Genomic DNA, 11,774 nt, shown 5'->3' with positions numbered 1-11,774 from the left:
TAAACCAGGTCTAAACCAGGACTAAACCAGGTCTAAAACTAAACCAGGTCTAAACCAGGTCTAAACCAGGACTAAACCAGGTCTAAACCAGGACTAAACCAGGACTAAACCAGGTCTAAACCAGGACTAAAACCAGGTCCAGGACTAAACCAGGTCTAAACCAGGTCTAAACCAGGTCTAAACCAGGACTAAACCAGGTCTAAACCAGGTCTAAACCAGGTCTAAACCAGGTCTAAACCAGGACTAAACCAGGACTAAACCAGGTCTAAACCAGGACTAAACCTGGTCTAAACCAGGACTAAACCAGGACTAAACCAGGTCTAAACCAGGACTAAACCAGGTCTAAACCAGGTCTAAACCAGGTCTAAACCAGGTCTAAACCAGGTCTAAACCAGGTCTAAACCAGGACTAAACCAGGTCTAAACCAGGTCTAAACCAGGAGGTCTAAACCAGGTAAACCAGGTCTAAACCAGGTCTAAACCAGGTCTAAACCAGGACTAAACCAGGACTAAACCAGGACAGGTCTAAACCAGGACTAAACCAGGTCTAAACCCAGGACTAAACCAGGTCTAAACCAGGTCTAAACCAGGACTAAACCAGGTCTAAACCAGGACTAAACCAGGTCTAAACAAGGACTAAACCAGGTCTAAACCAGGACTAAACCAGGTCTAAACCAGGTCAATTCTAGACATAAGTTCTTAAATCAGTCGTGTTTGTGTTTGTAGTTCATCGTCTAAAATCTAAATCTGAATCTAAAAACAAGTGAAGAGCTGCAGGGAAAACTCCTTCTTTCACACGAAAATTAAAAATCTAAGTGACAGTTTTAAAGATTAAATGATCAAATCAGAACGAGTGAGTCGAGTCCTGACAGGAGTTTGAAAAGTCCTTTTGCTTTCTTCACAATTCCTCAGGTGACATCATGCGAGAACCTGGACGTCACCTGAGCTCTGAACCTCCCTGAGCTGCAGCTCACCAAGGAGACAGAAGAAACCACAAACAAACCCAAGTCTCACACACACACACACACACACACACCGAGGAGCTCACACACACCAGTCCTGCTCACACACACCAGTCCTGCTCACACACACCAGTCCTGCTCACACCGCAGACAGAGCCTCTCTCTCTGCTCTAAACTAAACTAAACTAAATGAGGACTTGTGGGGCGAGTTCTCCAGCGCTCGTCTTGTGCAGATCATGTTCCACAGGGTCGTTACGTCGCGGCGGAGGTTTGGGGCGCGGCTCGGACTCGCGGACGTACCACACTCCCACTGACACCTGCGGCTCCGGGTTCAGGTAGAAGTTCACCGTGTGGTTCAGGAGGAGCTCGGGCCGAGTCAGATCTACGAAGAATGGAGCAGCGTCTGGAGCAAAGACACAAGGTCAGAGACGAGAGTCTGAAAACAAAAATCACATCCAGCTACGTTCAAACGATTCAAGAACATCTGACTTTATCTGAGTCGATTCTTGACAAAGTAAAAGATCGACCGATGAAGCTGGAGAAGAAACACAGTTTAATAATGTTTGTGTTTTCATCACTGAGACAAATATTCTTATTTGATTTGATTTAATATTTACTTAAAATGCAGGATTTGGGGTAATTTTGGTCATTTTTTATGCTTAACATGATTATTTGGACTAAACCAGGACTAAACCAGGACTAAACCAGGACTAAACCAGGTCTAAACCAGGACTAAACCAGGTCTAAACCAGGTAAACCAGGACTAAACCAGGACTAAACCAGGTCTAAACCAGGACTAAACCAGGTCTAAACCAGGACTAAACCAGGTCTAAACCAGGACTAAACCAGGACTAAACCAGGACTAAACCAGGTCTAAACAGGACTAAACCAGGTCTAAACAGGACTAAACCAGGTCTAAACAAGGACTAAACCAGGTCTAAACCAGGTCTAAACCAGGACTAAACCAGGTCTAAACCAGGTCTAAACAGGACTAAACCAGGTCTAAACCAGGACTAAACCAGGTTAAAAAACCAGGACTAAACCAGGTCTAAACCAGGTCTAAACCAGGTCTAAACCAGGTCTAAACCAGGACTAAACCAGGTCTAAACCAGGTCTAAACCAGGACTAAACCAGGTCTAAACCAGGTCTAAACCAGGTCTAAACCAGGACTAAACCAGGTCTAAACCAGAGGAGCATAAGTTTTTGTGTTTGTTGTTTCTGTTTGTGTCAGATTTGACTCTGGTCGACTCGTGAGTCCAGGACAAAGTTTGTTTTCTGTCACAGTTTTATTCACACGACGTCCCGACCCGAGTCTGGACCAGAGTTTTATTCTGAAAATCTGGTCGCCCAAAGCAACTTAACATAATAGAATTGTAAAAACACAGAACTGTGATTAGACATGACCTGATGTGAGCGTAAAGACCCGACTCACTGACCTGAGCTGTTAAACACGTCCCTCAAGTCATCAAATGATACATAAACTTATTTCCAGCCCGTGAACTCTGAGCTCAGACGCTTCAGTCTCGTCTAGAGTCGATTATTTGAAGAAAACTCGTCCAGTAAAATGATCTTTCTGCACGGACACGACATTTCAACACTTTAAGTCATTTTCTGATCGATTTAAGAGTTTAAATCTTACATTTTGGACAAGATTTTTTGCCGTGAGGTACGGAAGCCGAGAGGGTCACAACAAACACAAACGCCGCAACAAATACAAACGCCACAACACAAACGCAAATGCCACAACAAACCAAAAAAAAGCCACAACGGAAATGACCGCGGGACTGAAGAACTACAACGTGAAACGAATAATGATAAAACAATAAATTACTTTTACTTACGTTTTCAACTTCTCCGTTCCTTTACTTTTCACGTTGTAGTTCTTCTTCTTCACTTGCCGCTTGATCGGTCCGTCGGAAAATAGAGTCCCACGGTCACTTCTGTTGTGGCTTTTTAATGTGTTGTGGCTTTTTAATGTGTTGTGGCATTTGCGTTTTTGTTGCGGCGTTTGCATTAAAACAGAGTCCCGCGGTCATTTCCGTTGTGGCTTTTTTTGGTTTGTTGTGGCTTTTTGTTGTGTTGTGGCGTTTGTGTTCGTTGCGGCGTTCGCGTTTGTCGTGACCCTCTCGGCTTCCGTAGTGTGGCCTTGTGGTGTTGTCTCCGTGGAAACAGAAATAGAATGTTCCACAGTTTTGAATTAAATGCACCTGTTTTGCATTTGCAGGTGGCAGAAAAGTGACATTGGACTTTTAATCTTAACTTATAAAACATTTGACAGAACTTTCTTTCAAAACGAGCTCTAAAACGTTTGCTCATCTCATTATATAAGATAAAAGTACAAGAGCAAACACATTTAACTCTTCAGACGCAGTGTGAGTGTTTCCCGGCGTCACAAACGTCATAAAACCTTTTCTGGTGTGTTTGACTTACTCCAGTGGCCAAACACGGCGAATCCCAGGATCCAGGGGAAGAGGAAGACGCAGACAGGAGCGCAGACGTACAGCGACACCAAAAACACCAACACTTTCTTCATTTTCACGCACAAACCAAAGCTCCCGTCCCGTCCTGAGATCTCCTCCTCCTCCTCCACAAAACCACCGAGCTGCACGACACAAACAGGACAAAGGTCACGACAAATCAATGACGCGCTGATCTGTGAGCTCGCAAATCTGATGAAACTAAATAAACACAAGTGTCAGACTCTAAACCACAAAGAGAATCTGAATTTACTAAAAGACAAACACTGAAAATGTCTCTGATCAGGCCAAGATTTTAAACCTTCTTCTCTCAGGCTGTTGTTTTCAGATTTATTTTGGACTCACTCGTTCTGAATTAGTTGTATCATCTTAAAAAGTGTCACATATTTTTCTTCCATGACTCAACTCGTCAGAAAATGTGAAATTTAGACCAGGAGAGTCAAACTCAATTTGGTCCAGGGGCCGGATCAGAAAACTCATGTCATATAAACCCCAAAAATAACAATAAGTTCAAATATTTGTGCAGAGAAACACAAATTTATTTCAGAAATCTTTTTTAACTGATGAACTTTCTTTTATAAAACATTATATTATGAACAACCTGAAACTTTAAGAAAAACACAATTTCAACACAAAGTTTAACATAATTATAATAGATGCAAAAGGGAAAAAACAAACAAGAAAAAAACTAAAAAAAACCTGAATGATAATATAAAGAAATGAAATAAAGGTTTTGATAGGTAAAATAAAATAAGAGGTTCTGCGTCTTTGTCCCAGTTTTATACAAAAAATGTCCCAGGTGTCCCTGTTTTTGACCAATCTGACGCCCACCAACAGTAAAAAGAGAAATATATTGTCATTTGTTTTGCTAAAATACAGAAAATTGAGCTTGAAAATTATCAGAAGAAAATAAAAACACAGTCAGAACAAGTCTCTCAGATTATGACTGACCAATAAGTAAATTATAAATGAACAATTAGTGATAGTTATGTTCTTTTTACAGTGTTATTTACACCAACCATCTAAACCCGACTTTTGAAGATCTGCTCACCCTAACAAGTTATTTTAAGTGAATTTTTTTTAAGTGAATTTATTTTAAGTGAAGTTATTTTAAGTGAATTTATTTTAAGTGAATTTATTTTAAGTGAAGTTATTTTAAGTGAAGTTATTTTAATAGATCCATGGCCAAAGTTTGCAGCACAAATATTCAACACTAGGGGCCCCTGTTTCCCCGGGACAGTCCCAGTCCTGAGCCTACACATTTATCCAAAAAAACTGATTTGTCCCAGTTTTATACAAGAAATGTCCCAATCTGATCCTGCCAGCAGTAAAAAGAGACATAAACTGTCATTTGTTTTGGTAAAAATACAGAAAATCTGCATAAAAACGACAAAAACACAAAGAAAATGTGACTAAACTGACTCATATGTCTCTGCGTAACGGTTTTTCTTAATTTCGCACTCGTTTCACAATTTTATTATTTCCAATCATCACAAACACGTGTCACAGTTTTTAATCTGGTCACATGTTTCACGTAAAAGAATAAAAGTGATAAAACTACTGACCGAGTTTACTCCGAGCACCGTGGAACTGAAAAGAGCCACGAAACAAAGCAACGCGGTCTAAAAGCTGAGATTAAACCGTGCACAGTATGTTTATAGTTTAATTATTATCGAAACTTGTTGGAACTTGCAAAAAAATTAAAAATTCTAATATGAACGCCCGAAGTGCAACGCGTTGTTGTTGTTCCGGTTTGAGGTCAGAGAATTATTTTAAAATTAAATTAAAATTAAAGAGTACATATAAAATACAAATATAAAATACAAATATAAATATGAATAAAAATATAAAATAAAAATTCTAATGCGAACGATCTAAGTGCAGCTCGTTGTTGTTGTTCCGGTTTGAGGTCAGAGTACTATTTTAAAATAAAATAAAAATAAAAAGTAAATATAAAATACATATATAAAATCAAAATATAAATATAAAATAAAAACATAAAATAATATTATAAAAAAAATAAAATTCTAATCTGAACTTTGGAAGTGCAACTCGTTGTGTTGTTGTTCCGGTTTGAGGTCGTAGAACTATTTTAAAATAAATAAAAATTAAAAAATAAATATAAATGATAATATACACATAAAAATGCAAATACAAATAAAAGTATAAAATAAAAACAAAGATATAAAATAAAAATATAAACGTTCCTGCGGGGGCGGGTCTCGGAGCTCCGGGGCCGGGCTTGGGTCGATCAAACCGGGGGGAGTCTGTGGGTCACCGCCCCTTCCTCTTCCAGACCCGCTTTTCAAACCCGCTCCAGCCCCGGGGAGGATGAACCAGCGCTCTCACAAAGCCCGGACCAACACACAACAACTTTCCCTGGACATAAAACACTTTTGAAAACTTTTAAAGCCAAAAACTTCCACATTTTCTCCAGATTTTCGGCGGAATCCTCCCGGGACCGGACGCGTTACGCACCGATGGGAGGAAAGCCCAAAAGTTTGCCAAAAATCCGCCTTTAACCAAAAAAAGACGGACAAAAAGAGGGACACGGGGTATTCCCAGGCCCATAAACCTTTAGGTGAGTGACTTTATCCCAAATATAAATTGTTAAATGAGTTTTTACGGCGACATTTTGTGCGTAAATGTTCCATGTGTTGTGCATTAAAACGATGGAAGTTTGTAACGGCCGCACACGCCTCAGGACGCGTGAGCTGTTTGTTATTTCAGGCTCAGAAACGTTTTTATGACTTTATTGTGGGGAAATTTAATGTGCTTTTATTTGTTTAAGCTTTGTTTTTGTGGATTTGTGAGGTAAAAATGGCTTGACTTGACTCAGTGGCGCAAATAGAGGAAGATGTGTCACAGAAGTTTGACATTTTTATTTATTTTTAGACTAAAATTAACACATTGGATTAAAAAAAGACAAATGCAGTGTGATATTATTAATAAAAAAACATTAGTAGACCATCCTATATATATATATAATATATATATATATGATATATATATATATATATATATATATATAATAATATTGATATATATATTATATATATCGTATCGTTTAATATGATGATACAGAGTCGATATCGTGAGCTATTGTTTCGATATCGCCAAGAGGATTTTGAAGTGTATTTTATGAAATTATTTAAGAGCTGCAGTTGTGTTGACATTTTCACTGTTTTGAGTAAAATGGGTGAACTGAACCGTATCGATTCAGTTTAAAATATATCGTATCGAATCGTATTGAATCGAAAGTGCACTGTATTGAAAAACGTATCGTATCGTGGCCTTTGTATCGAGGTGTTTATCGTATCGGTGTATCGGCAACGTCTTCATGTTACCCAGCCCTAACTACTAGTGTTGAAGTTAAGACCGGACTAATCAAGACCAAGACCAGTCCAAGACCGCAGGCCCCGAGACCGAGACGAGACCGAGACGAGACCGAGACTTTTAAAGACCGAGCCAAGACTGAGACCTCGGCCCATCGAGACCAAATCAAGACCGTCTTTGTAATTTTCAACATTTATTTGTGTTTTACAGATATTTTGGTACAAATGTACAGAGCAGCTGTGGGGGCTTAAAAGTCTTAAAAAGTCTTAAATGATGTTGTCCAGGTCTTATTTTTTTTCATAAACATCTTAAATTTCATTAGTCTGTTTTTTTGTTTACTCGACCAGGCTGCAGAGCGACGTTAAATGGAGGAGGAAATAAAACACACAATACTTAGTTTATCTTGTTAGAAGCAGCGCGTACGACTAAAAGAAGTTCTGAATGAGATTTTATAATAATTTTAGTTATTTAAAGCAGTGAGTGATGGTCATTTTTTTAGAGTTGGATCTGGTGTGTTTCACCTGCGTGATGGGAGCAGTGTTGGTCTTAATTTTCATTGAAATGGTCTTAAAAAGGTCTTAAATCTTAAATATGATTTAGTCAAACCTGGGAATCCTCTGATATATCAATGTTTTTATTAGGGCCGTAACGATATCCAGTGTCACGATACGATATCGTCACAGTATGAACCTCACGCTACGATATTTATTGCGATATCGTGGAAGAGTTCATGATATGTTGGGGAGGCTCATGATTGGAGATGAAACAATATCCAAATGTCTCTGTACGATATTTCCGTCCATCCATTTTCTAAGTCAGTCGAAGCAGCGACGTTCGATATTTGTTGCAATATTTTGTGGAGTCTAACAAAACTGTGAATATTTGACTTTTTCCTCTTAAAATGTCTTGACAAAACTTAATCCAAAGAACTCAGAGTTAAAAGTGTCAGAACTTTTATTTCTTCTTGTCGTTTGCACTGAAATGGAGCAAAGGATCCTGGTCTGTGTTTTTAACTCTTCATTTAAACAAAGACTTTTGTGATTCGATTTATTGTGATGATCCACGATATTATTGTGAGAACTTTGACGATACGATATCACCAGATTTCACTTATTGTTACGTCCCTAGTTTTTATAAATCTGTTCACATTTTATCGCCGGTCGAGTCTCAGACCTCGAGACCGAGACAAGACCAAAGAGTCCAAACGTGGTCGAGTCCAAGACGAGACCAAAACCGGTCTTGAATACTACGACACTACTAACCTGGGATGTAAAAAGAACCAAAATATGGTGATATCGTATCGTCAAAGTTCTCTCAATAATATCGTGGACCATCATGATTTATCAAATTATTATAAACTTCTTTACTTAAATGCACTTTTTTATTGCAGCAACAGTTAAAAACCTGAGGAATCTTCATAAACTGTGATCTTTTATTCCATTTTTTATTCTGAAAATACGAAGAAATCACAGTTTAGAATTTTTCTATCTTAATTCTTTAGATTATGACCTGAAAAGAGTCGAGGCTTTTAAAACAGAACAAGTCACATTTCTTCAGTTCTGTTTCCATCTCCACACAATCGTATCGTGAAATAAATATCATAACTGTATCGTATCGTGTGATTCACAAATCGTTAGATCCTGACTCGGCTTTAGATATTTTAACTTTACCTTCAGCAGCAAAAACAAAACTAGATTTTTTTTTTTATTAAGATCTACTACTTTTATTAAAATCTTCTGTTCATTTTTATGATTTGACCAAGAGAAATGAATCACTTTATAAGAAAAGACTTCAACTTTTAAATGATTTTTAATGGAAATTTACTTTTTTTAACAAAACTGACGAATGAAAAAATGACTTGACTGTTTAGAAAAAGACTTTGATGGATTAATTATTGTTGTTATAATTAATATTTTGGTGCAGTGTGACTGGATGAGTTTGTATTGACCTGAGCCTCAGTCTGTGTCTCTGCTCCATTGATTTTCTGAATGAAACTGTCAGATTGGTGCCGCGGACAGACTCGTGCACAGACTCGTGCGCAGACTCGTGCACAGACTCGTGCGCGTGACTCTGTCCACTGGAGCGATGTGGAAATGTCCCAGATACGTCTGGTGTGGCTCAGTGTGGCTCAGTGTGGCTCAGTGTGGCTCAGTGTGGCTCAGTGTGGCTCAGTGTGGCTCAGTGTGGTGGATCTGGGCCGTGGCGTCGGCGTTGGTCACACAGACGTGATCGTGTCTGTCGACGTGTCTCTGAGTCCAGATAAAGTCCTGACCAGAGGGTCCAGAGCAAAAAAAGAATGTTCACTGATAAAGTCTCATTTATTTGAGCCACATGAAATATTCAGAACATTCAAAGCTTTAAAAACAAATAATAAAATCTTAAAATCAACTCTAAAACAAACCAGAAGTGATCAGTGTGAAATGTTCTCGTTTTTTGGTTCCTGTTAAAAGTCGTGTTGAACTGAACTGCAGACGGGAAAGTTTGTTTTGAGAGACGCTCGTGTAAAAGTGCGTCGCAGTCGTCCAGACGTGACAAAATAAAAGCGTCAGGACCTGAACAAAAAGATTAAAAGATAAAAAACTTTGGATAAAAGACGTCGTTTATCTGCTCATCAAATTTAAGTTCAGTGTCCGGACGCCGAGGCCGAGGCTGTGGGACGAACGTGAACATGACCTGAGTCTTTCCTTCATTCACTTTTTAAAACATTTTGAGCCGAATAAAGACTTGAGTCACTCGGACCAGACTGTCAATACAAGACGTCAGAAACTTTTAAACTTTGACCCGTCACTTTAAACACATGAACAGCTCTGACTAACTCAGTCCTGTCACTACTTTTATTCACACTAAACGCTCATGGACATTTCTACTTTTAGACACTGTTTAATTTTTGTTCTGTACTCGTCCTCGTTGAGCAGATTTTAAATATCTTATTTTTGCTTAATAGTTTAAAGTGTTTTTAGGTTTAGTTGTTTCATAAATCGACCCCACGTCGTGTGATAAACTTTTTTTTCACTGTTGTTTGGAAGAATATTTTTTTAAAGTTCGTCTTTTTCATTCTCTGTCACAAACATATTTAGAATATTTTCTTGTAGAAGTTTGTGTCGAGCTTCATAAAGTAACTGTAATGTTTGAAGTTGAATAAACAGTTACAGTTGTAGAGTTTTATTTACGGTGTTAAAACAGACCAGAGGCTGAAGTAAAAGTGAAGCTGAAGTGGTGGAGGATTAGTCTGAACTCTGACCCCCGAACCCAGACCAGGGACCAGGGACCAGGGACCAGAGACCAGGGACCAGAGACCAGAGACCAGAGACCAGAGACCAGAGACCAGAGACCAGGACCAGGGACCAGGGACCAGGGACCAGGGACCAGAGACCAGGGACCAGGGACCAGACTGTCAGAGGCCGAGGACTCAGACCAGGGACCAGAGTGGGTCTGTGGGAGGAGCAGGAGGTTCAGTCCAGGTGTTTCTGTCACTCGGTTTCTGTGGGTTGATTTAGTCTCATTTGAAACTCTTTTGGAAACTTGTTCTTGTGCTGCAGACGTCAGACTCTGACCCTGTGAGGAGGAGGAGGAGGAGGAGGATTATCTGCTGCTGGAGACAATAAACACTCAGGACATTCTTAGACCAGGGTCAGAGTCACATTTAAACTCAGTGATTCTTCACCTCGAACAGTTTTCAGCCTGAACATCTAGATCAGATTTAACAACAAAACCATGTGGAGAAACTTCAGGAGATTATTTGTTTTTGTCATTAAACCTAAGTTTTTTTCTTCACTTTCTTCACTCGCTGTTTTTGTTGATAAAATATTTAGAGTCTTTTTTTCTGGAGTGATTTCTGTTCAGCCGCTCGTGCAGATGTGACGACAGCTGCACCAGCGAGAAGCTTTAAGAGGAACAAACCCACAGGCTTTTGTGATGGAGGAAGAGGAGGAGGAGGAGAAGAGGGGGAGGAGGAGGAGGGAGGAGGAGGAGGAGGAGGAGGTCTCCTCCTCCTCCTCCTCCTCTTCACACACACACAGAGACACACACACAGAGACACACACACACACACAGACACACACACACACAGAGACACACACACACACACAGAGACACACACACACAGAGACACACACACACACAAGGAGGAGGAGGAGCTGGAGATAATCACAGCAGGAGGATAAAAGTGCTCGTGCATCATTTATGAACTTCTGGGTGATTTTTTTTTTGAAGCTCGTGCACATTTATTTGTTTTAATATATTGAAGAAATTCCAGTGTTAAAAATTTAAAAAAGATAAAAAAGGAGAATCCAGAACAGAGACTGACTGATACTTTTTTTTTCAGTTTCCCACGATTCGATGTGATCTCGAATCTCGATACACGAGTCACAATATCAATTTTAATTCGTTTTAAGACACAAAAAAATCATGCCTTTTTTTTCTGGTAATGTGTAAAATATAAAAACACAAGACGCACACTCGTACAGCTGGAGTTTATGTTGAATTTATTTATATATTTAGGTGCTTTGTTGCATTTTTTTGTAGGAAAATCTCTCAGTAAATAAAGTTTGATTTGATTGATGTGAAGTGTTTAGTTTGTTTTTATTCAGTGAAAATCAGACCAGAGTTTTTTTTATATTTGATAATAAACCAGTCGACTTCACACAGAGACAGTACGAGGCTCCTCCCACACAGCAGAGACAGTACGAGGCTCCTCCCACACAGCAGAGACAGTACGAGGCTCCTCCCACACAGCAGAGACAGTACGAGGCTCCTCCCACACAGCCGAGACAGTACGAGGCTCCTCCCACACAGCAGAGACAGTACGAGGCTCCTCCCACTCTGCCCCCAGTGTGACCTATAAAAAAATCATTAATTTCTCCAAAACTAAAGCAGCACAAACCAAACTTTTTGCAGCACAAACGAAGCTGAACGACTGACATTTTGTTGTGTAGGTTTGAGTTTGTTGGGGCGACTTCTCAGACGTCACACATCACTCTTTTTTTTTTTTTTTTTTTTTT

At 39.3% G+C, this 11,774-nt stretch overlaps 2 protein-coding genes across 3 annotated transcripts in view; one reads left to right on the top strand and one right to left on the bottom strand.

Annotated features, from left to right (window-relative positions):
* The window catches only part of LOC110167130 (lysophosphatidylserine lipase ABHD12), a 14,406-nt gene extending 9,160 nt beyond the window's left edge, over positions 1–5,246 (bottom strand). The window contains exons 1-3 of one of the 2 annotated variants that reach the window (XM_055158942.1): positions 5,004–5,246; positions 3,392–3,563; positions 1,262–1,364 (exon numbers count right to left, since the gene is read on the bottom strand). In XM_055158942.1, the coding sequence (XP_055014917.1) occupies positions 1,262–1,364; positions 3,392–3,494 (206 nt within the window). In that variant the 5' untranslated portion in view covers positions 3,495–3,563; positions 5,004–5,246. The remainder of the gene's footprint in view (positions 1–1,261; positions 1,365–3,391; positions 3,564–5,003) is intronic. The other variant, XM_020932432.2, reaches the window with a different exon arrangement.
* A 484-nt stretch (positions 5,247–5,730) lies between these two features.
* nin (ninein (GSK3B interacting protein)) overlaps positions 5,731–11,774 on the top strand; it is a 69,307-nt gene continuing 63,263 nt past the window's right edge. Inside the window, exon 1 of the mRNA XM_055159172.1 lies at positions 5,731–6,019. The gene's annotated coding sequence lies outside the window, so the exon portion shown is untranslated. The remainder of the gene's footprint in view (positions 6,020–11,774) is intronic.

Source organism: Boleophthalmus pectinirostris, unplaced genomic scaffold (genome assembly GCF_026225935.1).
Source record: "Boleophthalmus pectinirostris isolate CB_2022bp ecotype Guang Dong unplaced genomic scaffold, ASM2622593v1 HiC_scaffold_10, whole genome shotgun sequence".
In the NCBI taxonomy this organism is placed as follows: Eukaryota; Metazoa; Chordata; class Actinopteri; order Gobiiformes; family Gobiidae; genus Boleophthalmus; species Boleophthalmus pectinirostris.
The sequence above is the reverse complement of the archived record's forward strand: the minus strand, read 5'-3'. Positions and strand labels throughout refer to the sequence as shown.